The 23,250-nt window shown below is 43.0% G+C and overlaps 1 protein-coding gene across 1 annotated transcript in view; it reads right to left on the bottom strand.

Annotated features, from left to right (window-relative positions):
• Window positions 1–20,879: 20,879 nt before the first annotated feature.
• CNOT1 (CCR4-NOT transcription complex subunit 1) overlaps window positions 20,880–23,250 on the bottom strand; it is a gene marked incomplete in the record, with an annotated part of 753,971 nt that continues 751,600 nt past the window's right edge. Inside the window, 1 exon segment of the mRNA XM_053702424.1 lies at window positions 20,880–21,315. Coding sequence (XP_053558399.1) covers window positions 21,237–21,315 — 79 coding nt within the window.

Here is a 23,250-nt window from a genome sequence, read left to right as displayed (position 1 = left end):
CTCACTTCACATCCCTCTGACATTCACTGCACTCTGAGAGGAAAACCGGGCTTCAGCCTGCTGCAAAGCGCATATCAACGTAGAAATCTAGCACAAACTTACTTCACCACCTCCATGGGAGGCAAAGTTTGTAAAACTGAATTATGGGTGTGGTGAGGGGTGTATTTATAGGCATTTTGAGGTTTGGGAAACTTTGCCCCTCCTGGTAGGAATGTATATCCCATACGTCACTAGCTCATGAAAGAAAAATAAATTTATCAGGTAAGCATAAATTTCCTTTTCTTTTACAAGATATGACGAGTCCACGGATTTCATCCTTACTTATGGGATACAATATCAAAGCAATAGGACACGGATGAAAGGGAGGGACAAGACAGGAACCTAAACGGAAGGCACCACTGCTTGAAGAACCTCTCTCTCAAAAACAGCCTTGGACGAAGCAAAAGTATCAAATTTGGAAAATTTTGAAAAAGTGTGAAGAGACGACCAAGTTGCAGCCTTGCAAATCTGTTCAACAGAAGCATCATTCTTAAATGCCCATGAGGAAGCCACAGCCCTAGTGGAATGAGCCGTAATTCTCTCAGGAGGCTGCTGTCCAGCAGTCTCATAAGCAAGACGGATGATACTCTTCAGCCAAAAAGAAAAAGGTAGCCGTAGCTTTCTGGCCCCTACGTTTTCCAGAAAAAACAAATAATGAAGATGATTGCCGAAAATCCTTAGTCGCCTGCAAGTGAAACTTCAGGGCACGAACCACGTCTAAATTATGTAACAGACGCTCCTTCTTAGAAGGATTAGGACACAAGGAAGCAACAACAATTTCCTGAATAATATTCTTATTAGAAATAACCTTAGGAAGGAAAGCAGGTTTGGTACATAAGACCACCTTATCAGAATGGAAGATAAGATAAGGAGAATCATATTGTAAAGCTGAAAGCTCAGAAACTCTGCGAGCAGAAGAAATAGCAACCAAAAATAAAACTTTCCAAGATAATAACTTAATATCTATGGAATGCATAGGTTGAAACGGAACCCCTGGAAGAACATTAACTAAATTCAAACTCCAAGGAGGAGCAATTGGTCTAAACACAGGCCTGATTCTAGTTAGAGCCTGACAAAAAGATTGAACGTCTGTAAAAGAATAGACACAGCAGAAATCTGTCCCCCTTTAAGGAACTTGCTGACAACCCTTTCTCCAATCCATCTTGGAGAAAAGATAAAATCCTGGGAATCCTAACCCTGCTCCATGAGTAGCCCTTGGATTCGCACCAATAAAGATATTTACGCCATATCTTATGGTAAATCTTTCTAGTAACAGGCTTACGTGTCAAGGTATCAATCAAGGTATCAATGACCGAATCAGAGAACCCTCGCTAAGACAAAAAACAATTTATGCTTACCTGATAAATTTATTTCTCTTGTGATGTATTGAGTCCACGGATTCATCCTTACTTGTGGGATATTCTCCTTCCCTACAGGAAGTGGCAGAGAGAGAACCCACAGCAGAGCTGTCTATATAGCTCCCCCCTTAGTTACACCCACCAGTCATTCGACCGAAGGCTAGGAAGAAAAAGGAGAAACCATAGGGTGCAGTGGTGACTGAAAGTTTAAAAAATAAAAATATATATGCCTGTCGTAATAAACAGGGCGGGCCGTGGACTCGATACATCACAAGAGAAATAAATTTATCAGGTAAGCATAAATGTTTTCTCTTGTAAGATGTATAGAGTCCACGGATTCATCCTTACTTGTGGGATACCAATACCAAAGCTTTAGGACACGGATGAAGGGAGGGACAAGACAGGGACCTTAAAAACAGAAGGCACCACTGCTTGTAGAAGCTTTCTCCCAAAAATAGCCTCCAAAGAAGCAAAAGTATCAAATTTGTAAAATTTGTAAAAAGTATGAAGCGAGGACCAAGTCGCCGCCTTACAAATCTGTTCAACAGAAGCCTCATTTTTAAAAGCCCATGTGGAAGCCACAGCTCTAATAGAATGAGCAGTAATTCTTTCAGGAGGCTGCTGTCCAGCAGTCTCATAGGCCAAACAGATGATGCTTTTCAGCCAAAAGGAAAGAGGTAGCCGTAGCCTTTTGGCCTCTCCGCTTACCAGAATAAACAACAAACAATGAAGATGTTTGACGGAAATCTTTGGTTGCTTGTAAGTAGAACTTTAAAGCACGAACCACATCAAGATTGTGCAACAGACATTCCTTCTTTGATGAAGGATTAGGACACAGAGAAGGAACAACAATCCCTTGATTGATATTCTTATTAGAAACAACCTTAGGAAGAAAACCAGGTTTGGTACGCAAAACCACCTTATCTGAATGGAAAATAAGATAAGGGGAATCACACTGTAAAGCAGATAGCTCAGAAACTCTTCGAGCCGAAGAGATAGCAACTAAGAACAAAATTTTCCAAGATAGAAATTTAATATCTATGGAATGCATAGGTTCAAACGGAACCCCTTGAAGAACTCTAAGGACTAAGTTTAGGCTCCAAGGCGGAGCAGCAGGCTTAAATACAGGCTTAATTCTGACCAAAGCCTGACTAAAAGTTTGAACATCTGGGACATCTGCCAGACGTTTGTGTAGTAGAATAGACAAAGCAGATATTTGTCCTTTTACAGAACTAGTTGATAATCCCTTCTCCAAACCTTCTTGGAGAAAAGACAATATTCTAGGAATCCTAATCTTACTCCACGAGTAACCTTTGGATTCACACCAATAAAGATATTTGCGCCAAATCTTATGATAGATCTTCCTGGTGACAGGCTTTTTAGCCTGAATCAGGGTATCAATGACCGACTCAGAGAACCCACGCTTTGATAGAACTAGGCGTTCAATCTCCAAGCAGTCAGACGCAGAGAAACTAGATTTGGATGTGAGAACGGACCTTGGATTAGAAGGTCCCGCCTCATTGGCAGGGTCCACGGTGGAACCGAGGACATGCCCACTAGGTCTGCATACCAAGTCCTGCGTTTCCACGCAGGTGCTATCAGAATCACCAAAGCTCTCTCCTGCTTGATTCTGGCAACCAGACGTGGAAGGAGAGGAAGCGGTGGAAATTCGTAGGCCAGATTGAAGGACCAAGGTACTGCTAGAGCATCTATCAGTACCGCCTTTGGATCCCGGGACCTGGACCCGTAACAAGGACGTTTGGCATTCTGACGAGACGCCATCAGATCCAATTCTGGTGTGCCCCATAGCTGAATCAGCTGAGCAAATACCTCTGGATGGAATTCCCACTCCCCCAGATGAAAAGTCTGACGACTTAGAAAATCCGCCTCCCAGTTCTCTACTCCTGGAATGTGGATTGCTGAGAGATGGCAAGAGTGATCCTCTGCCCATCGGATTATTTTGGTTACCTCCATCATCGCTAGAGAACTCCTTGTTCCTCCCCGATGATTGATATAAGCTACAGTCGTGATGTTGTCCTACTGAAACCTGATGAATTTGGCTGCAGTAAGCTGAGGCCACGCCTGAAGCGCCTTGAATATCGCTCTCAGTTCTAGGATGTTTATCGGAAGAAGAGATTCCTCCCGAGACCATAAGCCCTGTGCTTTCAGGGAGTTCCAGACTGCACCCCAGCCTAGCAGGCTGGCATCTGTCGTTACAATGAGCCACTCTGGCCTGTAGAAGTACATTCCCTGAGACAGGTGGTCCTGAGACAACCACCAGAGAAGAGAATCTCTGGTCTCCTGGTCCAGATGCAGTTGAGGAGATAAATCTGCATAATTCCCAATCCACTGTTTGAGCATGCATAGTTGCAGTGGTCTGAGGTGTAGGCGGGCAAAAGGAACTATGTCCATTGCCGCTACCTTGAGTCCGATTACCTCCATACACTGAGCCACAGATGGCCGAGGAATAGAATGAAGAGTTCGGCAAGTGGTTAAGAGTTTTGATTTTCTGACCTCCGTCAGAAATATTTTCATTTCTACCGAATCTATCAGAGTCCCCAGAAAGGAAACTCTTGTGAGAGGGAAGAGACAACTCTTTTATGTTCACCTTCCACCCGTGAGATCTCAGAAAAGCCAACACAATGTCCGTGTGAGACTTGGCTAGATGAAAAGTCGACGCCTGAATTAAGAAGTCGTCTAGATAAGGCGCCACTGCTATGCCCCGAGGTCGTAGAACCGCCAGAAGGGACCCTAGCACCTTTGTGAAAATTCTTGGAGCCGTGGCTAACCCGAAGGGAAGAGCCACAAACTGGTAAAGCCTGTTTAGAAAGGCAAATCTGAGAAATTTATGATGATTTCTGTGAATAGGGATGTGTAGATACGCATCCTTTAATTCCACGGTAGTCATATATTGACCTCCCTGGATCAGAGGCAGAATAGTCCAAATGGTCTCCATCTTGAATGATGGAACCCTGAGGAACTCGTTTAGAATTTTGAGATCCAAGATTGGTCTGAAAGTTCCCTCTTTTTTGGGAACCATAAACAGGTTTGAGTAGAACCCTAGTCCCTGTTCCTCTTTTGGGACTGGGCGGATCACCCCCATGGTAAGCAGATCTTCTACACAGCGTAATAACGCCTCTCTCTTTGTCTGGTTTACAGACAATCGAGAAATATGAAATCTCCCCCGTGGAAGGGAGTCTGAATTCCAGAAGATATCCCTGGGACACAATTTCTAAAGCCCAGGGATCGTGAACATCTCTTGCCCAAGCCTGAGCGAAGAGAGAGAGAGTCTGCCCCCCACTAGATCCGGTCCCGGATCGGGGGCTACCCCTTCATGCTGTCTTAGAGGCAGCTGCAGGCTTCTTGGCCTGTTTACCCTTGTTCCAAGCCTGGTTAGGTCTCCAGACTGACTTGGATTAGGCAAAATTCCCCTCTTGCTTTGCAGCAGAGGAAGCCGAAACGGAAACACTCTTGAAGTTCCGAAAGGAAGAAAAATTATTTGATCTATCCTGAGGAATAATCTCTTTCAGTTCAGGCCCGAATAGGGTCTTTCCTTTGAAAGGGATGTTCAAAAGTTTAGATTTGGATGACACATCAGCAGACCAACCTGAATTCTTTGCCGCTAATTTAGCCAGTTGAAAAGCGGCATCTGTAATAAAAGAATTAGCCAACTTAAGGGCCTTGATTCTGTCCATAATCTCCTCTAATGGAGTCTCCATCTGAAAAGCCTCTTCTAGTGCCTCAAACCAGAAAGCAGCTGCAGTAGTTACACGAACAATGCATGCAATAGGTTGAAGAGAAAAACCCTGATGAACAAAAATTTTCTTCAGGAGACCCTCTAATTTTTTATCCATAGGATCTTTGAAAGCACAACTGTCTTCGATAGGTATAGTTGTACGCTTAGACAGAGTAGAAATAGCTCCCTCCACCTTAGGATCTGTCTGCCATGAGTCCCACATGGTGTCAGATATGGAAAACATTTTCTTAAAAACAGGAGGGGGAGAGAACGGAATACCTGGTCTATCCCACTCCTTAGTAATAATATTCACAATCCTCTTAGGAACTGGAAAAACATCAGTGTAAACAGGAACCTCTAAGTATTTATCCATTTTACACAATTTCTCTGGAACCACTATAGGGTCACAATCATCTCAGTTCTGCAAAACAGTGTAAAAAAGCAGTAAACTTAACAAAATTTTTACAGTAGTATTATAATGGCTTAGTAACTTTGCACAGCTATGCAAATAAACAATTAACCCTTTAATGGCAAAAACGGATTGAAAAACGTTAAACCCAGTAAAAAAGACTTTCAGCACCATGCTGTGGCTCCTACCTGCCCTTCAGAACGATTTGTGGGGGAAAAAACTTCTTTGACAACCCTCAAACATAGCAGAAACGACAGGAGAAGCAGTGATATGTTTCAAATGAAAGGAAACTGCGCAACTGAGGTGCGAAAATAGGCCCCTCCCACCTCGCTCGATGTTTTGAGGCCTATCAGAGAAACACCAGAGTGTCTCTTAATTAACCATGTGAGTTACAAAACTCAAAAACAAGCCACAATGACCCCTTTAGTCCCTTCAAAAAACGTTATAAATGCATCAAAAAACAAAAGTTTTTTTCCTAACAGTGTCACCAGTAACTAATGAGCCCTTCAAGCAAGCTGAAATTCCTATTAAAGTATCTGAATACAGCTTACCCTTCCCTCATGGGGATATTGCCAGCCTTTTCTAGATTTAACACAGTCTATCTAGAAAAATATAGGCTGAACATACCTCATATGCAGCTTAGCCTGCAAACTGTTCTCCCAACTGAAGTTTTCCAATACTATTCAGGCCTTGTGAGAACAGCAGTGGATCTTAGTTACAAAGTGCTAAGATCATCATCCTCCTTGCAGAAATCTTCATCCCTTTTCTGCCAGAGAGTAAATAGTACACACCGGTACCATTTAAAATAATAAACTTTTGCTTGAGAAGTAAAAAACTAACATTTTAGTCACCACATAGCTCTTTGCCCTTCCTAACAGTTAAGCAGGCAGAGTGAATGACTGGGGGGTGGAGCTAAGGGGGAGCTATATAGACAGCTCTGCTGTGGGTGCTCTCTCTGCCACTTCCTGTAGGGAAGGAGAATATCTCACAAGTAAGGATGAATCCGTGGACTCAATACATCTTACAAGAGAAACAAGCATTCAATCTCAAAGCAGTTAGCTGCAGAGAAACTAGATTCGGGTGATGGAAGGGACCCTGAATGAGAAGGTCCTGCCTCAATGGAAGCTTCCACGGTGGCAGAGAGGACGTCCACCAGATCCACATACCAAGTCCTGCGCGGCAACGCAGAAGCGATTAGAATTACCAAAGCCCTCTCCCGTTTGATCCGTGCAATCACCCTGGGAAGAAGAGCAAAAGGTGGAAACACAAGCTAGGTTGAACGGCCAAGGCACTGCCAAGGCTTCTATCAGTTCGGCCTGAGGATCCCTTGATCTGGATCCGTATCTTGGCAGCTGGGCATTCTGACGAGACGCCATCAGATCCAATTCCGGTAGGCCCCACCTGAGAATAAGAGCGGCAAAGACCTCTGGATTGGGGTTCCCTTCAGGGAATTCCAAACTGCACCCCAACCTAGTAGACTGGCGTCCGTTGTCACTATCACCCATGAGGGTCTGCGGAAGCACGTCCCTTGGGACAGATGATCCTGCGACAACCACCAAAGAAGAGAGTCTCTTGTCTCCTGATCCAGATCTATCTGAGGAGACAAATTTCAATCATCTCCATTTCACTGTCTGAGCATGCTCAGTTGTAGAGGTCTGAGATGAAAACGAGCAAACTGAATGATGTCCATTGCCGCCACCATCAATCCAATTAACTCCATGCACTGAGCCACTGAAGGCTGAGGATTGGACTGAAGGGCTCGGCATGTGTTCAGAATCTTTAACTTTCTGACCTCCGTCAAGAAGATTTTCATAGATACAGAATCTATTAGAGTTCCCAGGAAGGAAACCCTTGTCTGTGGAATTAGTGAACTCTTTTCTAGATTCACCTTCCACCCGTGAGTCCTCAGAAAGGACAGAACCATGTCGGTATGAGACTTTGTCAGTTGATAAGACGACGCCTGGATCAGAATATCGTCCAGTTAAGGCGCCACTGCAATGCCCCGCGGTCTGAGAACCGTCAGCAGAGACCCTAAAACCTTTGTGAAGATCTTGGGTGCTGTGTCCAGTCCGAAGGGTAAAGCCACGAACTGAAAATGTTTGTCCAGAAAGGCAAATCTTAAGAACTGGTGATGATCTTTGTGGATAGGAATGTGAAGGTATGCATCCTTTAAATCCACGGTAGTCATATATTGACCCTCCTGGATCAACGGAAGAATTGTCCGAATAGTCTCCATCTTGAAGGATCTAAAATGGGTCAGAACGTTCTCTCTTTTTTGGGAACCACGAAAAGATTTGAGTAAAAACACCCTGCCCCTGTTCCAGAATTGGAACGGGACAAATTACTCCTTTAGTGGAGAGGTTTTTTACACAACGTAAGAACGCCTTTTTTATCAGGTCTACAGAAAGAAGGTACCTTCCCCTTGGGAAGGAATTTTTGAGTTCCAGCTGATACCCTTGAGACACGATTTCCAGTGTCCAAGGATCCTGAACGTCTCTTATCCAAGCCTGGACAAAGAGAGAAAGTCTGCTCCCTACTAGATCCAGTCCCGGATCGGGGGCCACCCCTTCATGCTGTCTTGGGAGCAGCAGCGGGCTTCTTGGGTTGTTTACCCTTGTTCCAAGCCTGGTTGGGTCTCCAGACGGACTTGGCTTGTGCAAAAATCCCTTCCTGTTTAGCGGAAGAGGCAGAGGGGACTCCCTTGAAATTTAGAAAGGAACGAAAATGACTGTCTACCCCTCTGCTTAGAAGTCTTATCCTGAGGTAGGAGATGACCCTTACCTCCAGTAATATCAGAAATTATCTCTTTCAAGTCATGCCCGAATAGGGTCTTACCCTTGAAAGGAATAGCCAAAAGCTTGGATTTAGAGGACACATCAGCAGACCAAGATTTTAACCATAAGGCTCTGCATGCTAAAATGGAAAATCCTGCATTTTTAGCCGCCAATTTGGAGATTTGGAAAGTGGCATCCATAACAAAATAATTTGCCAGCTTAAGGGCCTTAATTCTATCCATTATTTCCTCTAAAGAAGTCTCAGCCTTAAGAGATTCTTCTAAGGCATCAAACCAAAATGCGGCCGCAGTTGTAACTGGGACAATGCAGGCTGTCGGTTGTAATAGAAACCCTTGATGAATAAATAGCTTTTTTAGAAGACCCTCCAACTTTTTGTCCATAGGGTCTTTGAAAGCACACCTGTCCTCAATAGGGATAGTCGTATGCTTAGGCAGGGTAGATATAGCTCCCTCCACCTTAGGGACTGTCTGCCAAGAATCCCGAACGGTGTCAGCTATAGGGTAAATTTTCTTAAAGGTAGGGGGAAGGTGAAAACTGAATACCTGGTCTTTCCCATTCCCGTGAAATAATATCCGAAATTCTCTTAGGAACCGGAAAAACATCAGAATAAGAAGGACCCTCTAAGTATTTGTCCATCTTACACAATTTCTCTGGTGGTACCACAATAGAGTCACAATCAACCAGAGTCAGCAAAACCTCCCGCAACAACAGACGGAGGTGTTCAAGCTTAAATCTGAAGGACATTACGTCCGAATCTGTCTGGGGTAATGCACTACCTGAATCAGACAATTCCCCTTCAGATAGAGTCTCCCTGCCTCCCACTTCAGAGCCCTGGGAGTGTACATCAGAGATCACCATCAAAGAGTCAGAAGTCGCCTGGACCACCTGGTCCGCTCTTCTACTACGTTTGCCTTGCAACACTGGCAATTTAGACAAAACTTCTGTAAGAGTAGATGACAATTGCCGCCATATCCTGCAGAGTAAATGAGGTGGACGCAGTTGATGGCGCCTGAGCAGGAGTTAAAAGCTGTGACGCTTGGGGAGAAAGTAGCGGCATACCCCGAGTCTCATCAAGCTGAGAAGCATCCTTAGAGCTATTTGCATCAAAGAAAATGTGTTCTTTAAACTGTAAAGCCCTCTCAGTACAGGAGGGACAAAGTGTAAGAGGGGGTTCCACATTGGCAGCTAAGCACATAGAACAAGTCTGTTCTGGTAGGTCAGCCATAATAAAAAGAAAAACAACAAGAGCAATATTGGTCGTGTCAGATATATGAAATAACAAAAAAAGTACTGTGCCTTTAAATTTAAAAAACGGTACTTTGCCTTTAAATTTTAAAACGACAAATTTTACTGCAATGTGAAAACGATAGTTTTTTTTACTGTAAAAGTGTAACAAACAAGCAATATGCAGTTGCTATACCAAATATATTTACATCTTAGGTTATTAAAGTCCCTTTTTGTATTGCAACTAAAATTAACCCCTGCACCAAGCCAAAGCTCCGCTGTGGCGCCTACCTCACACCAACAAGATGCCCTTGCAATAACCACTGCCTAAGTCCGCTTGCTGATTTCTAGTAAGTTAAACCAAGCAGACCTAGGAACAGGAGCCCTCCGTGTAGAAGTCGGCATAACAAGTGCGCGGTAAAGCGCGCAAACGTAAGCCCCGCCCTTTGTGGACGGTATACAGAAAGAAAAGGCGCTGCATGTAAAAAATCAATGTCGGGTAAACCCGACCTGAATAAAGCCAATGTGTCCCTCGAACAAAACTCATGCCTCACAAAATAAAGGTATTGCTGACCAGCAGGCGTAATCCCATAAGGATGAAATCCGTGGACTCGTCATATCTTGTAAAAGAAACAAAGCGCTCTATGACTACCTAAAGAACATAACCGACTGACCTGAGTCAATGGGGCCAATTTGTATTCTTCACAGGACGAAGAATCTGAATCAGAATGTTGACCAATCTTAACATTAGTATCCTCCATAACTGGATCAAGGATACCCATAAAATGCACTCTATATAAAACAATTTGAACGGTACCCGACACCCACAATGGCTGAGGCACTCACCACCTACTAAGTACCAGACACTAGCAGACTAAAATTTTCCTTTGCCACAGTGTCAGGAATGCGGAAATGGAAGACCAGAACGAAAACAAGCTCGGTCACAAGGTGAACCGTACAGTCCAACAAAAAGCGCGCACAACCATAAGGTCGTGTCACATCAACAGGCTGTTATGTTCTAAGCCACAAGCCCAGTAAACACTACACATAAGCAGATTGAATCACATAAACATGATTAAAAAAAACCCTGTTCAATATTCACCCTCAGGAGATATTAACCCTTGATTCCAAGACACTTACTTAAAAGTCTCACTGAGACCCTGTAGATTTCATGTGAGTTCACAGGAACAAATGAGTTACAGTACATTCATGAAGAAGTAAAATGAAACGATCTTACCGGAATCTACGCCGTGGAACAGGAACACAGCCCTTCAAGTGTGACAGATAGTAGCCTCGTCTCTGCCATGGACTTGAGAGAAGAAAGCAGGCAGTGAAGCGAAGTAAGACGCCAATTGCTTGAGGAGCTGTTAACATGAGTCGGGATGGTTTCGCAGAAAGACTCTTCCTGCATCTCCGGACTAACTTTCATCCAAGCTCTCACTGAGAGACTAACAGGATTACTTAAAACTCCAGTCAGATGTCGGAGTACTACCCTCCAATAAGAGACAAATTAAATTCTGACACTTCTCTGCCAACCCCCGGTACGAAAGGCAAAGAATGACTGGGGGATGAGAAGTGAGAGGAGTATTTAAGTCTTTGGCTGGGGTGTCTTTGCCTCCTCCTGGTGGCCAGATTCTTATTTCCCCAAAAGTAATGAATGCAGCTGTGGACTCCATTTCTCCATTTATGAATTTTTTTTAAAACTTCTTCAGACACCAAAACTTCACCTCCTCCTTGCACTGAAGGCACAGAGAACGACTGGCTGTGGTGCTCTTTGCCTCCTCCTGCTGGCCAGGAGTGATATTTAAAAACAGTATTTAAGGACGCCATGGACTCACCATATCTTAGGAAAGAAATGGCAGTTACGGTTCTCCCCACCATGAGAGAAAAGACAATAGCGCTTTTTTTCTTCCCATCACAAAATGAAACCCCAGCAACCTTTAGTGCTCCTGCAGCTTCCTGACAGAATGAAAAGTGCTAAGAATGGAGGCTGCAAATTTGCTAACCTGAGCAAATAAAGGGGATGGTACACAGAAATATACAAAACTAAAATCCCAGTAAAACAGGGCACCACCAACATGTCAGATGCAGAAGTACTCTGTTACTGAGTAAATATACATTATGACAAAAAAATTAAGCATCTTAAAAAATAAATATGTTTACAAATATACCACATAGGTAAGAATCTGCTGTGAGACCTAAGCTGCCGTGGACTGGCTATGTAGTAACTGTACTCTTTGAAGCCTGTGTGAGGCACGCAGGTACTTACCCAGTAAATGTCCCCTCCACTGTTCTTACCCATATTCCTGAGGATACAGCAGTTAATCCATCCTGTACTGTAACTAACAGTAGAGGGTATACTGAGGGAGTACATCATCATGGCCAGACAGGAGGCGGCTTTAGGAACTATCCCAGCAACACCAGTGGCAGGCTTGTGACCACAACTCAGAGAGAAGATTTACATTGCACAGCCTGTACTCTATGTCGCTCTCTTCCAGGAACTCTCCATTGAGGGAATCTTTTTGGATTAAAGATCCTGAGCACCTCTAGCTTCACCTTGCTTCTAGCTAGGCAAAGAAAAACAGAATTTATGCTTACCTGATAAATTTCTCTCTCTTGTGGTGTATCCAGTCCACGGGTTCATCCTTTACTTGTGGGATATTCTCCTTCCCTACAGGAAGTGGCAAAGAGAGCACACAGCAGAGCTGTCCATATAGCTCCCCCTCTAGCTCCAACCCCTAGTCATTCGACCGAAGGTTAGGAAGAAAAAGGAGAAACCATAGGGTGCAGTGGTGACTGTAGTTTAAACAAAAAATCTACCTGACTTAATAGCCAGGGCGGGCCAGTGGGATACCAATACCAAAGCTTTAGGACACGGATGAAGGGAGGGAACAAGACAGGTACCTTAAACGGAAGGCACCACTGCTTGTAAAACCTTTCTCCCAAAAATAGCCTCTGAAGAATCAAAAGTATCGAATTTGTAAAATTTGTAAAAAGTATGCAGCCAAGTCGCTGCCTTACAAATCTGTTCAACAGAAGCCTCATTTTTAAAAGCCCATGTGGAAGCCACTGCTCTGGTAGAATGAGCAGTAATTGTTTCAGGAGGCTGCTGGCCAGCAGTCTCATAGGCCAAACGGATGATGCTTTTCAGCCAAAAGGAAAGAGGTAGCAGTCGCCTTCTGACCTCTCCTCTTACCAGAATAGATAAACAAAGAAGTTGTTTGTCTGAAATCCTTAGTTGCTTGTAAATAGAACGTTAAAGCACGAACCACATGAAGATTGTGTAACAGACGTTCCTTCTTAGACGAAGGATGAGGACACAGAGAAGGAACAACAATTTCCTGGTTAATATTCTTATTAGAGACAACCTTAGGAAGAAAACCAGGTTTGCATGGAACACCAGGTAAGGTGAATCACACTGTAAAGCAGATAACTCTGAAACTCTTCGAGCAGAAGAGATAGCTACCAAAAACAAAACTTTCCAAGCTTAATATCTATGGAATGTAAAGGTTCAAACGGAACCCTTTGCAGAACTGAAAGAACTAAATTCAGACTCCATGGCGGAGCCACAGGTCTATAAACAGGCTTGATTCTGTCTAAAGCCTGACTAAACGTTTGAACGTCTGGTACCTCTGCCAGACGTTTGTGAAAAAGAATAGACAAAGCAGATATCTGTCCCTTTAAGGAACTAGCTGATTAATCCTTTCTCCAATCCATCTTGGAGGAAGGACAAAATCCTGGGAATCCTAACCTTACTCCATGAGTAGCCCTTGGATTCGCACAAAAAAAGATATTTTCGCCAAATCTTATGGTAGATTTTCCTGGTGACAGGTTTTCTAGCCTGAATCAGGGTATCAATGACCAACTCAGAGAAACCACGCTTTGATAGAATTAGGCGGTCAATCTCCAAGCAGTCAGACGCAGAGAAATTAGATTTGGATGTTTGAAAGGACCTTGTATTAGAAGGTCCTGCCTCATTGGCCCAGAGACAGAAGTTTTTTTCACTTTCTGCGATGAGATTTGTTTAGTGAATATTTTTCTGCAGTTCATTTTTCAATAAAATAAAATTGTAAATGTGTCAGTTACACTAAAGCACCAGATCAATTGCAATGTGTTGGTTAACTGGAGAATAAAGCAATATTTAAAGTTGTATAATCCAGTGTAGTAGTTGAAAATTGCATTGCAAATTAGCTGCAGACAAAAAAAGTAATTGTAAAATGCCTCTTGAATTAATTTGTTTCCTTTTCTCTTAGTCTAACATAGACATGTAGTAATAAAAAGGTGCATTGCTCATACGAACATCTTACATTCAAAGAAAAACAGCTTTGCAGACTGTAAAAAGCTAGGGAACGAGCTTGCAAAAATCTCAGAGCCAGAGTACAATCAATGCACTGCTGCTTTGCAGCACTACTGCATATTTGATTGTTGAATTCAAGCAGCACTTTGCTCTGGATGCACTGTTAAGGAAAACTTATACAATGCAGCCAGAGAACAGCTCTGTTTAAAAAGAACAGTCTAATGTGGAGCAGCGCTGAAAAGTTAAAGGCTAACAGTTCCTGTTCTTTCTGCAGACATGCTGCATTTTCTGCGATGACATCTCAGATCACTCTATGTTCTGCCTTGGGGCTCATTGGTAGTGTCCATGGTGGCACAGATGACATGTCCACTAGGTCTGCATACCAGGTCCTGCGTGGCCACGCAGGCGCTATTAGAATCACCGAAGCCCTCTCCTGCTTGATTCTGGCAACTAGACGCAGGAGGAGAGGAAACAGTGGAAAAAACATAATTTATGCTTACCTGATAAATTTATTTCTCTTGTGTATCCAGTCCACGGATCATCCATTACTTGTGGGATATTCTCCTTCCCAACAGGAAGTTGCAAGAGGATCACCCACAGCAGAGCTGCTATATAGCTCCTCCCCTCACTGCCATATCCAGTCATTCGACCGAAACAAGACGAGAAAGGAGAAATCATAGGGTGCAGTGGTGACTGTAGTTTAATTAAAATTTAGACCTGCCTTAAAAGGACAGGGTGGGTCGTGGACTGGATACACTACAAGAGAAATAAATTTATCAGGTAAGCATAAATTATGTTTTCTCTTGTTAAGTGTATCCAGTCCACGGATCATCCATTACTTGTGGGATACCAATACCAAAGCTAAAGTACACGGATGATGGGAGGGACAAGGCAGGAACTTAAACGGAAGGAACCACTGCCTGTAGAACCTGTCTCCCAAAAACAGCCTCCGAAGAAGCAAAAGTATCAAACTTAAAATTTTGAAAAGGTGTGAAGCGAAGACCAAGTCGCAGCCTTGCAAATCTGTTCAACAGAGGCCTCATTTTTAAAGGCCCAGGTGGAAGCCACAGCTCTAGTAGAATGAGCTGTAATCCTTTCAGGGGGCTGCTGTCCAGCAGTCTCATAGGCTAAGCGTATTATGCTCCGAAGCCAAAAGGAGAGAGAGGTTGCCGAAGCTTTTTGACCTCTCCTCTGTCCAGAGTAAACGACAAACAGGGCAGATGTTTGACGAAAATCTTTAGTAGCCTGTAAGTAAAACTTCAAGGCACGGACTACGTCCAGATTATGCAAAAGACGTTCCTTCTTTGAAGAAGGATTAGGACACAATGATGGAACAACAATCTCTTGATTGATATTCCTGTTAGAAACCACATTAGGTAAAAACCCAGGTTTGGTACGCAGAACTACCTTGTCTGAATGAAAAATCAGATAAGGAGAATCACAATGTAAGGCAGATAACTCAGAGACTCTTCGAGCCGAGGAAATAGCCATCAAAAACAGAACTTTCCAAGATAAAAGTTTAATATCAATGGAATGAAGGGGTTCAAACGGAACTCCCTGAAGAACTTTAAGAACCAAGTTTAAGCTCCACGGGGGAGCAACAGTTTTAAACACAGGCTTAATCCTAACCAAAGCCTGACAAAATGCCTGGACGTCTGGAACTTCTGCCAGACGCTTGTGCAAAAGGACAGAGCAGAGATCTGGCCACGCAGGCGCTATCAGAATCACCAATGCTCTCTCCTGTTTGATTTTGGCAATCAGTCGAGGGAGCAGAGGAAACGGTGGAAACACATAGGCCAGGTTGAAGAACCAAGGAGCTGCTAGAACTCCTGGTTCCCCCTTGATGGTTGATGTAAGCCACAGTCGTGATGTTGTCCGACTGAAATCTGATGAACCTCAGTGTTGCTAACTGAGGCCAAGCTAGAAGAGCCTTGAATATTGCTCTTAACTCCAGAATATTTATTGGGAGGAGTTTCTCCTCCTGAGTCCACGATCCCTGAGCCTTCAGGGAGTTCCAGACTGCGCCCCAACCTAGAAGGCTGGCATCTGTTGTTACAATCGTCCAATCTGGCCTGCGAAAGGTCATACCCTTGGACAGATGGACCCGAGAAAGCCACCAGAGAAGAGAATCTCTGGTCTCTTGATCCAGATTTAGTAGAGGGGACAAATCTGAGTAATCCCCATTCCACTGACTTAGCATGCATAATTGCAGCAGTCTGAGATGCAGGTGCGCAAATGGCACTATGTCCATTGCCGCTACCATTAAGCCTATTACTTCCATGCACTGAGCCACTGACGGGAGCCACTGACGGGCGTGGAATGGAATGAAGGACACGGCAAGCATTTAGAAGTTTTGATAACCTGGACTCATCTCTACAGAATCTATAAGAGTCCCTAGGAAGGAGACTCTTGTGAGTGGTGATAGAGAACTCTTTTCCACGTTCACTTTCCACCCATGCGACCTCAGAAATGCCAGAACTATCTCTGTATGAGACTTGGCAATTTGAAAGCTTGACGCCTGTATCAGGATGTCGTCTAGATACGGAGCCACCGCTATGCCTCGCGGTCTTAGAACCGCCAGAAGTGAGCCCAGAACCTTTGTAAAAATTCTCGGGGCAGTGGCCAACCCGAAGGGAAGAGCTACAAATTGGTAATGCCTGTCTAGAAAGGCAAACCTTAGGAACCGATAATGATCTTTGTGAATCGGTATGTGAATCGGTATGTGAAGGTAGGCATCCTTTAAGTCCACTGTGGTCATGTACTGACCCTCTTGGATCATGGGTAGGATGGTCCGAATAGTTTCCATTTTGAATGATGGAACTCTGAGGAATTTGTTTAAGATCTTTAGATCCAAGATTGGTCTGAAGGTTCCCTCTTTCTTGGGAACCACAAACAGATTTGAATAAAATTCCTGTCCTTGTTCCGTCCGCGGAACTGGATGAATCACTCCCATTACTAAGAGGTCTTGCACAAAGCTTAGGAATGCCTCTTTCTTTATCTGGTTTGCTGATAACCTTGAAAGATGAAATCTCCCTTGTGGAGGAGAAGCTTTGAAGTCCAGAAGATATCCCTGAGATATGATCTCCAACGCCCAGGGATCCTGAACATCTCTTGCCCACGCCTGGGCGAAGAGAGAAAGTCTGCCCCCCACTAGATCCGTTTCCGGATAGGGGGCCGTTCCTTCATGCTGTCTAGGGGGCAGCAGCAGGCTTTCTGGCCTGCTTGCCCTTGTTCCAGGACTTGTTAGGTTTCCAGGCCTGTCTGGAATGAGCAACAGATCCCTCTTGTTTTGAAGCGGAGGAAGTTGATGCTGCTCCTGCCTTGAAAATTCGAAAGGCACGAAAATTAGACTGTTTGGCCTTTGATTTGGCCCTGTCCTGAGGAAGGGTATGACCCTTGCCTCCAGTAATGTCAGCAATAATTTCCTTCAAGCCAGGCCCGAATAAGGTCTGCCCCTTGAAAGGAATGTTGAGTAATTTAGACTTTGAAGTCACGTCAGCTGACCAGGATTTAAGCCATAGCGCCCTACGCGCCTGGATGGCGAATCCGGAATTCTTAGCCGTTAGTTTAGTCAAATGAACAATGGCATCAGAAACAAATTAGTTAGCTAGCTTAAGCGTTCTAAGCTTGTCAATAATTTCATTCAATGGAGCTGTCTGGATGGCCTCTTCCAGGGCCTCAAACCAGAATGCCGCCGCAGCAGCAGTGACAGGCGCAATGCATGCAAGGGGCTGTAAAATAAAACCTTGTTGAATAAACATTTTCTTAAGGTAACCCTCCAATTTTTTATCCATTGGATCTGAAAAAGCACAACTGTCCTCAACCGGGATAGTGGTACGCTTTGCTAAAGTAGAAACTGCTCCCTCCACCTTAGGGACCGTCTGCTTATAAGTCCTGTGTAGTGGAGTCTATTGGAAACATTTTTCTAAATATAGGAGGTGGGGAAAAGGGCACACCGGGTCTATCCCACGCCTTGCTAATAATTTCTGTAAGCCTTTTAGGTATAGGAAAAACGTCAGTACACACCGGCACCGCATAGTATCTATCCAGCCTACACAATTTCTCTGGAATTGCAACTGTGTTACAGTCATTCAGAGCAGCTAATACCTCCCCAAGCAATACACGGAGGTTCTCAAGCTTAAATTTAAAATGAGAAATCTCTGAATCAGGTTTCCCCGAGTCAGAGATGTCACCCACAGACTGAAGCTCTCCGTCCTCATGTTCTGCATACTGTGACGCAGTATCAGACATGGCTCTAACAGCATTTGCGCGCTCTGTATCTCTCCTAACCCCAGAGCTATCGCGCTTGCCTCTTAATTCAGGCAATCTAGATAATACCTCTGACAGGGTTATATTCATGATTGCAGCCATGTCCTGCAAGGTAATCGCTATGGGCGTCCCTGATGTAATTGGCGCCATATTAGCGTGCGTCCCCTGAGCAGGAGGCGAAGGGTCTGACACGTGGGGAGAGTTAGTCGGCATAACTTCCCCCTCGACAGAACCCTCTGGTGATAATTCTTTTATAGATAAAGACTGATCTTTACTGTTTAAGGTGAAATCAATACATTTAGTACACATTCTCCTATGGGGCTCCACCATGGCTTTCAAACATAATGAACAAGTAGGTTCCTCTGTGTCAGACATGATTAAACAGACTAGCAATGAGACTAGCAAGCTTGGAAAACACTTTAAACAAGTTTACAAGCAATATAAAAAAAACGTTACTGCGCCTTTAAGAAACACAAATTTTCCCAAATTTTGAAATAACAGTGAAAGAATGCAGTTACACTAACGAAATTTTTACAGTGTATGTAATAAGTTAGCAGAGCATTGCACCCACTTGCAAATGGATGATTAACCCCTTAATACCAAAAACGGAATAACAAATGACAAAAACGTTTTTTAAACAGTCACAACTGCCACAGCTCTACTGTGGCTTTTTACCTCCCTTAATACGACTTTTGAAGCCTTTTGAGCCCTCCAGAGAAGTCCTGGATCATGCAGGAAGAAGCTGGATGTCTGTCTGTAATTTTTGCTGTGCAAAAAACGCCAAAATAGGCCCCTCCCACTCATATTACAACAGTGGGAAGCCTCAGGGAACTGTTTCTAGGCAAAATTCAAGCCAGCCATGTGGAAAAAACTAGGCCCCAATAAGTTTTATCACCAAACATATGTAAAAAACGATTAAACATGCCAGAAAACGTTTTAAAATACACTTTTATAAGAGTATGTATCTCTATTAATAAGCCTGATACCAGTCGCTATCACTGCATTTAAGGCTTTACTTACATTACTTCGGTATCGGCAGCATTTTCTAGCAAATTCCATCCCTAGAAAAATATTTTAACTGCACATACCTTATTGCAGGAAAACCTGCACGCTATTCCCCCTCTGAAGTTACCTCACTCCTCAGAATATGTGAGAACAGCAAAGGATCTTAGTTACTTCTGCTAAGATCATAGAAAACGCAGGCAGATTCTTCTTCTAAATACTGCCTGAGATAAACAGTACACTCCGGCACCATTTAAAAATAACAAACTTTTGATTGAAGAAAAGTATAAAACACCACAGTCCTCTTACGACCTCCATCTTAGTTGAGAGTTGCAAGAGAATGACTGGATATGGCAGTGAGGGGAGGAGCTATATAGCAGCTCTGCTGTGGGTGATCCTCTTGCAACTTCCTGTTGGGAAGGAGAATATCCCACAAGTAATGGATGATCCGTGGACTGGATACACTTAACGAGAAATCTTCATCTCCTTTCTGCTAGAGAGTAAGTACACACCGGTACCATTTAAAATAAACTTTTGCTTGTAGAAAATAAAAACTACAATTCTAACACCACATTCACTTTACCCTTCCGATTGCTTAGAGCCGGCAAAGAGAATGACTGGGGGTGGAGCTAGAGGGGGAGCTATATGGACAGCTCTGCTGTGTGCTCTCTTTGCCACTTCGTGTAGGGAAGGAGAATATCCCACAAGTAAAGGATGAACCCGTGGACTGGATACACCTTACAAGAGAAATACTGGACGCATCAGGGAAGAGGGATATTAAATCTCTGTTGTAGGGTGAATCCTCCTGGTGGCCAGGTGATTAATTCCCTACAGTAAGGAATTTCGTGGACTCTCACCACCATTAGAAAACCTTATTTTGCACATGGACTGTAAATACAAGGTGGTTTTCAATTCTGAAGGTTTCACAAATCCAGCCGTTATAGAAGGTGCTGGAAATAAGACAGATGTGGTGTTTGCTGCTGGTCATGACTTTTAATGTGTAATGACAGAATGTGTACATACAATTGGGAAAACTAGAAATCCTAAAAAACACAACACAGGACCAATGCATTTACAAAAACATTCACAACTCTTAGAAAATGGCCTGTATTGGTCCGTCATTTATTTTTTTACAATTGAATGTGGATGTAGAAGGGCAGCATCATAACCATAAATTCTACTAAGGTTAAATTTACAAATGGAGCAAAATTTTGTTGCTATTTAAAATTTACAGTCTTCTCAAAAGTCAGTTAATTTTTTGGGGGGGCTAAGAGTGTTATGTTCATTATATACGGTAAGGAAGACTCCAATTTTGCTCCCCAGTAAAAAACACAACATATTTACCTTCGAGGAATACAAGGTATAGCGATACCTACCTCAAGTTCAGACGCAAAACTTGTAAACAAATGAAACAGGGAGTGAAGGAATAATGAGCATTTAGAGAGCTGTACATTCAGTCTGGTTATGTAAACCTTTGAGCCAAAGGCTCAGAGCTACATTGAGGTTTAACTTTAATATAAAATTTGTGTTATGATCCTCAGCTGTTGTCCCTCTCCTCATATCCAAACAAGTGCTTAGTATCCAGCAGTATTTTGTCAAGTTTCCACTCATGTCAAACTGGTCTTCTGAAAGCAAAAGCAACCACCTGCCATTTAACATCCTAACTCCCACCTGTTGTGTTCACAGTGCAGCTACTCCCCTCTTCAAAGACCCCAAACCCTTAAAAAGACAAGACGTCCAGACTAAAAAGTATTTCCATTTTTTGAAGTTGCATTTTAGATTTGTATTTACAAGAGAACAAGAAAAAAAATATATATATTCACAACATTCTTCTGTTTTGGCCAAATGTAGAGCTGGGACTTAAAAAATAAAAATAAAATAAAACCTATATTTGGAAAACTTTAGAACAATCCCCCTCCAACAAAAACCTCAGAAGATGTCACTGTTACACTCCCAGGTGGAAAGTTGTGCAACGAGAATGATACAGCTGTTGGGCGGAAAAACTTATAATGTACAGTCCAAGAGATTTTTCACATTGCAGAGAGTCAGTCAAGCTCATATCAAGAGTGTGAAGTCCATACAGGTAAGGCAGCTATTATTCTGGTCTCTAGCTCGCACTAGTTCCTTCCATGACTTGCTGGGCTTGCTTCTGTCCCATGCAGCATTGAGCAACTGACTGGAACAACCTGTGGATATATAAAACAGTAATTTGTCAGCTTTTGTATACTTTGAAAATACAATAACTAATTTCTATAACAAGCATACAAGCATTATTTAAAACATACAAATATTTTTGTTTTATCAAATGGAGAATAGAGGTTTAAGGATATCCTAGGTAGCTGGAAATTGTAGACTTGCACCACGGAGAACTATTGTGCGTGAAAAAATAAATCTCTCTATGTGTATACATATACACACATATACATATATAGACACATACATATACACACACACACACCAGCGATAGGCACGGACCAAAACTGTGGCGGACATTTTCCAAAGTACAGACCTTAGTGAAGGACACAAAGGTATATTTCAAATTAATAACGTAAAAAAAAAACCATTCTCTGAGTTTAAACATACATGGGATAGGCATAAGGCTATGCTAGATATAAGATAAGGCCAGGAACTAATGAAAGTACTCAAAATCAGCTATTTCATATACACAAATTAATCCCAAAAAGCAAATCACATACATTTTATACTCTGCAGTTGGTAAAAAAGTAATTGGCAACACATTAAGGGAAAAATAATTTTACAGTATACGGTCCCTTTAAGGTAGTGCAGCCTGTGTCCCTGGAGCTTTATAAAGCACTTTAATAGACATCTAAGGTTTATTCAGTAGTAGTGCTACAAAACATTTTTCATATCCTATTAATCAGAAAGAAAAACAGAATTTATGTTTACCTGATAAATTTCTTTCTCCTACGGTGTGTCCGGTCCACGGCTTCATCCTTACTTGTGGGATATTCTCTTCCCCAACAGGAAATGGCAAAGAGAGCACACAGCAAAAGCTGTCCATATAGCCCCCTCTGGCTCCGCCCCCCAGTCATTCGACCGACGGTTAGGAGAAAAAGGAGAAACTATAGGGTGCCGTGGTGACTGTAGTGTACAGAAATACATTTTTTTTAAACCTGACTAAAAGCCAGGGCGGGCCGTGGACCGGACACACCGTAGGAGAAAGAAATGTATCAGGTAAACATAAATTCTGTTTTCTCCTACATTGGTGTGTCCGGTCCACGGCTTCATCCTTACTTGTGGGAACCAATACCAAAGCTTTAGGACACGGATGAAGGGAGGGAACAGGTCAGGTTACCTAAACGGAAGGCACCACAGCTTGCAACACCTTTCTCCCAAAAACAGCCTCCGAAGAAGCATAAGTATCGAATTTGTAAAATTTGGCAAAAGTATGCAGAGAAGACCAAGTCGCTGCCTTACAGATGTGATCAACAGAAGCCTCGTTCTTGAAGGCCCATGTGGAAGCCACAGCTCTAGTAGAGTGAGCTGTAATTCGTTCAGTCTCATAAGCCAATCGGATGATGCTTTTCAGCCAAAATGAAAGAGGTAGCAGTAGCTTTCTGCCCTCTCCTCTTACCAGAATAAACGACAAACAAGGATGATGTTTGTCTGAAATCCTTTGTTGCTTCTAAATAGAATTTTAAAGCACGGACCACATCTAGGTTGTGTAACAAACGTTCCTTCTTCAAAACTGGATTCGGACATAGAGAAGGAACAACTATTTCCTGGTTAATATTCCTGTTGGAAACTACTTTTGGAAGAAAACCAGGCTTGGTACGTAAAACTACCTTATCTGTATGGAATACCAGATAGGGAGAAGTAAACTGCAAAGCAGATATTTCAGAAACTCTTCTAGCAGAAGAAATAGCAACCAAAAACAGAACTTTCCAAGATAGTAACTTAATATCTATGGAATGTAAGGGTTCAAACGGAACCCCTTGAAGAACTGAAAGAACTAAGTTTAGACTCCATGGAGGAGTCGAAGGTCTGTAGACAGGCTTGATTCTGACTAACGCCTGTACAAACGCTTGTACATCTGGCACGGCTGCCAGACGTTTGTGAAACAAAACAGACAGAGCAGATATCTGTCCCTTTAGAGAACT

The sequence above is a fragment of the Bombina bombina genome, chromosome 1 (assembly GCF_027579735.1).
Source record: "Bombina bombina isolate aBomBom1 chromosome 1, aBomBom1.pri, whole genome shotgun sequence".
NCBI lineage: Eukaryota > Metazoa > Chordata > Amphibia > Anura > Bombinatoridae > Bombina > Bombina bombina.
This window is presented reverse-complemented; position numbering and strand designations above follow the sequence as displayed.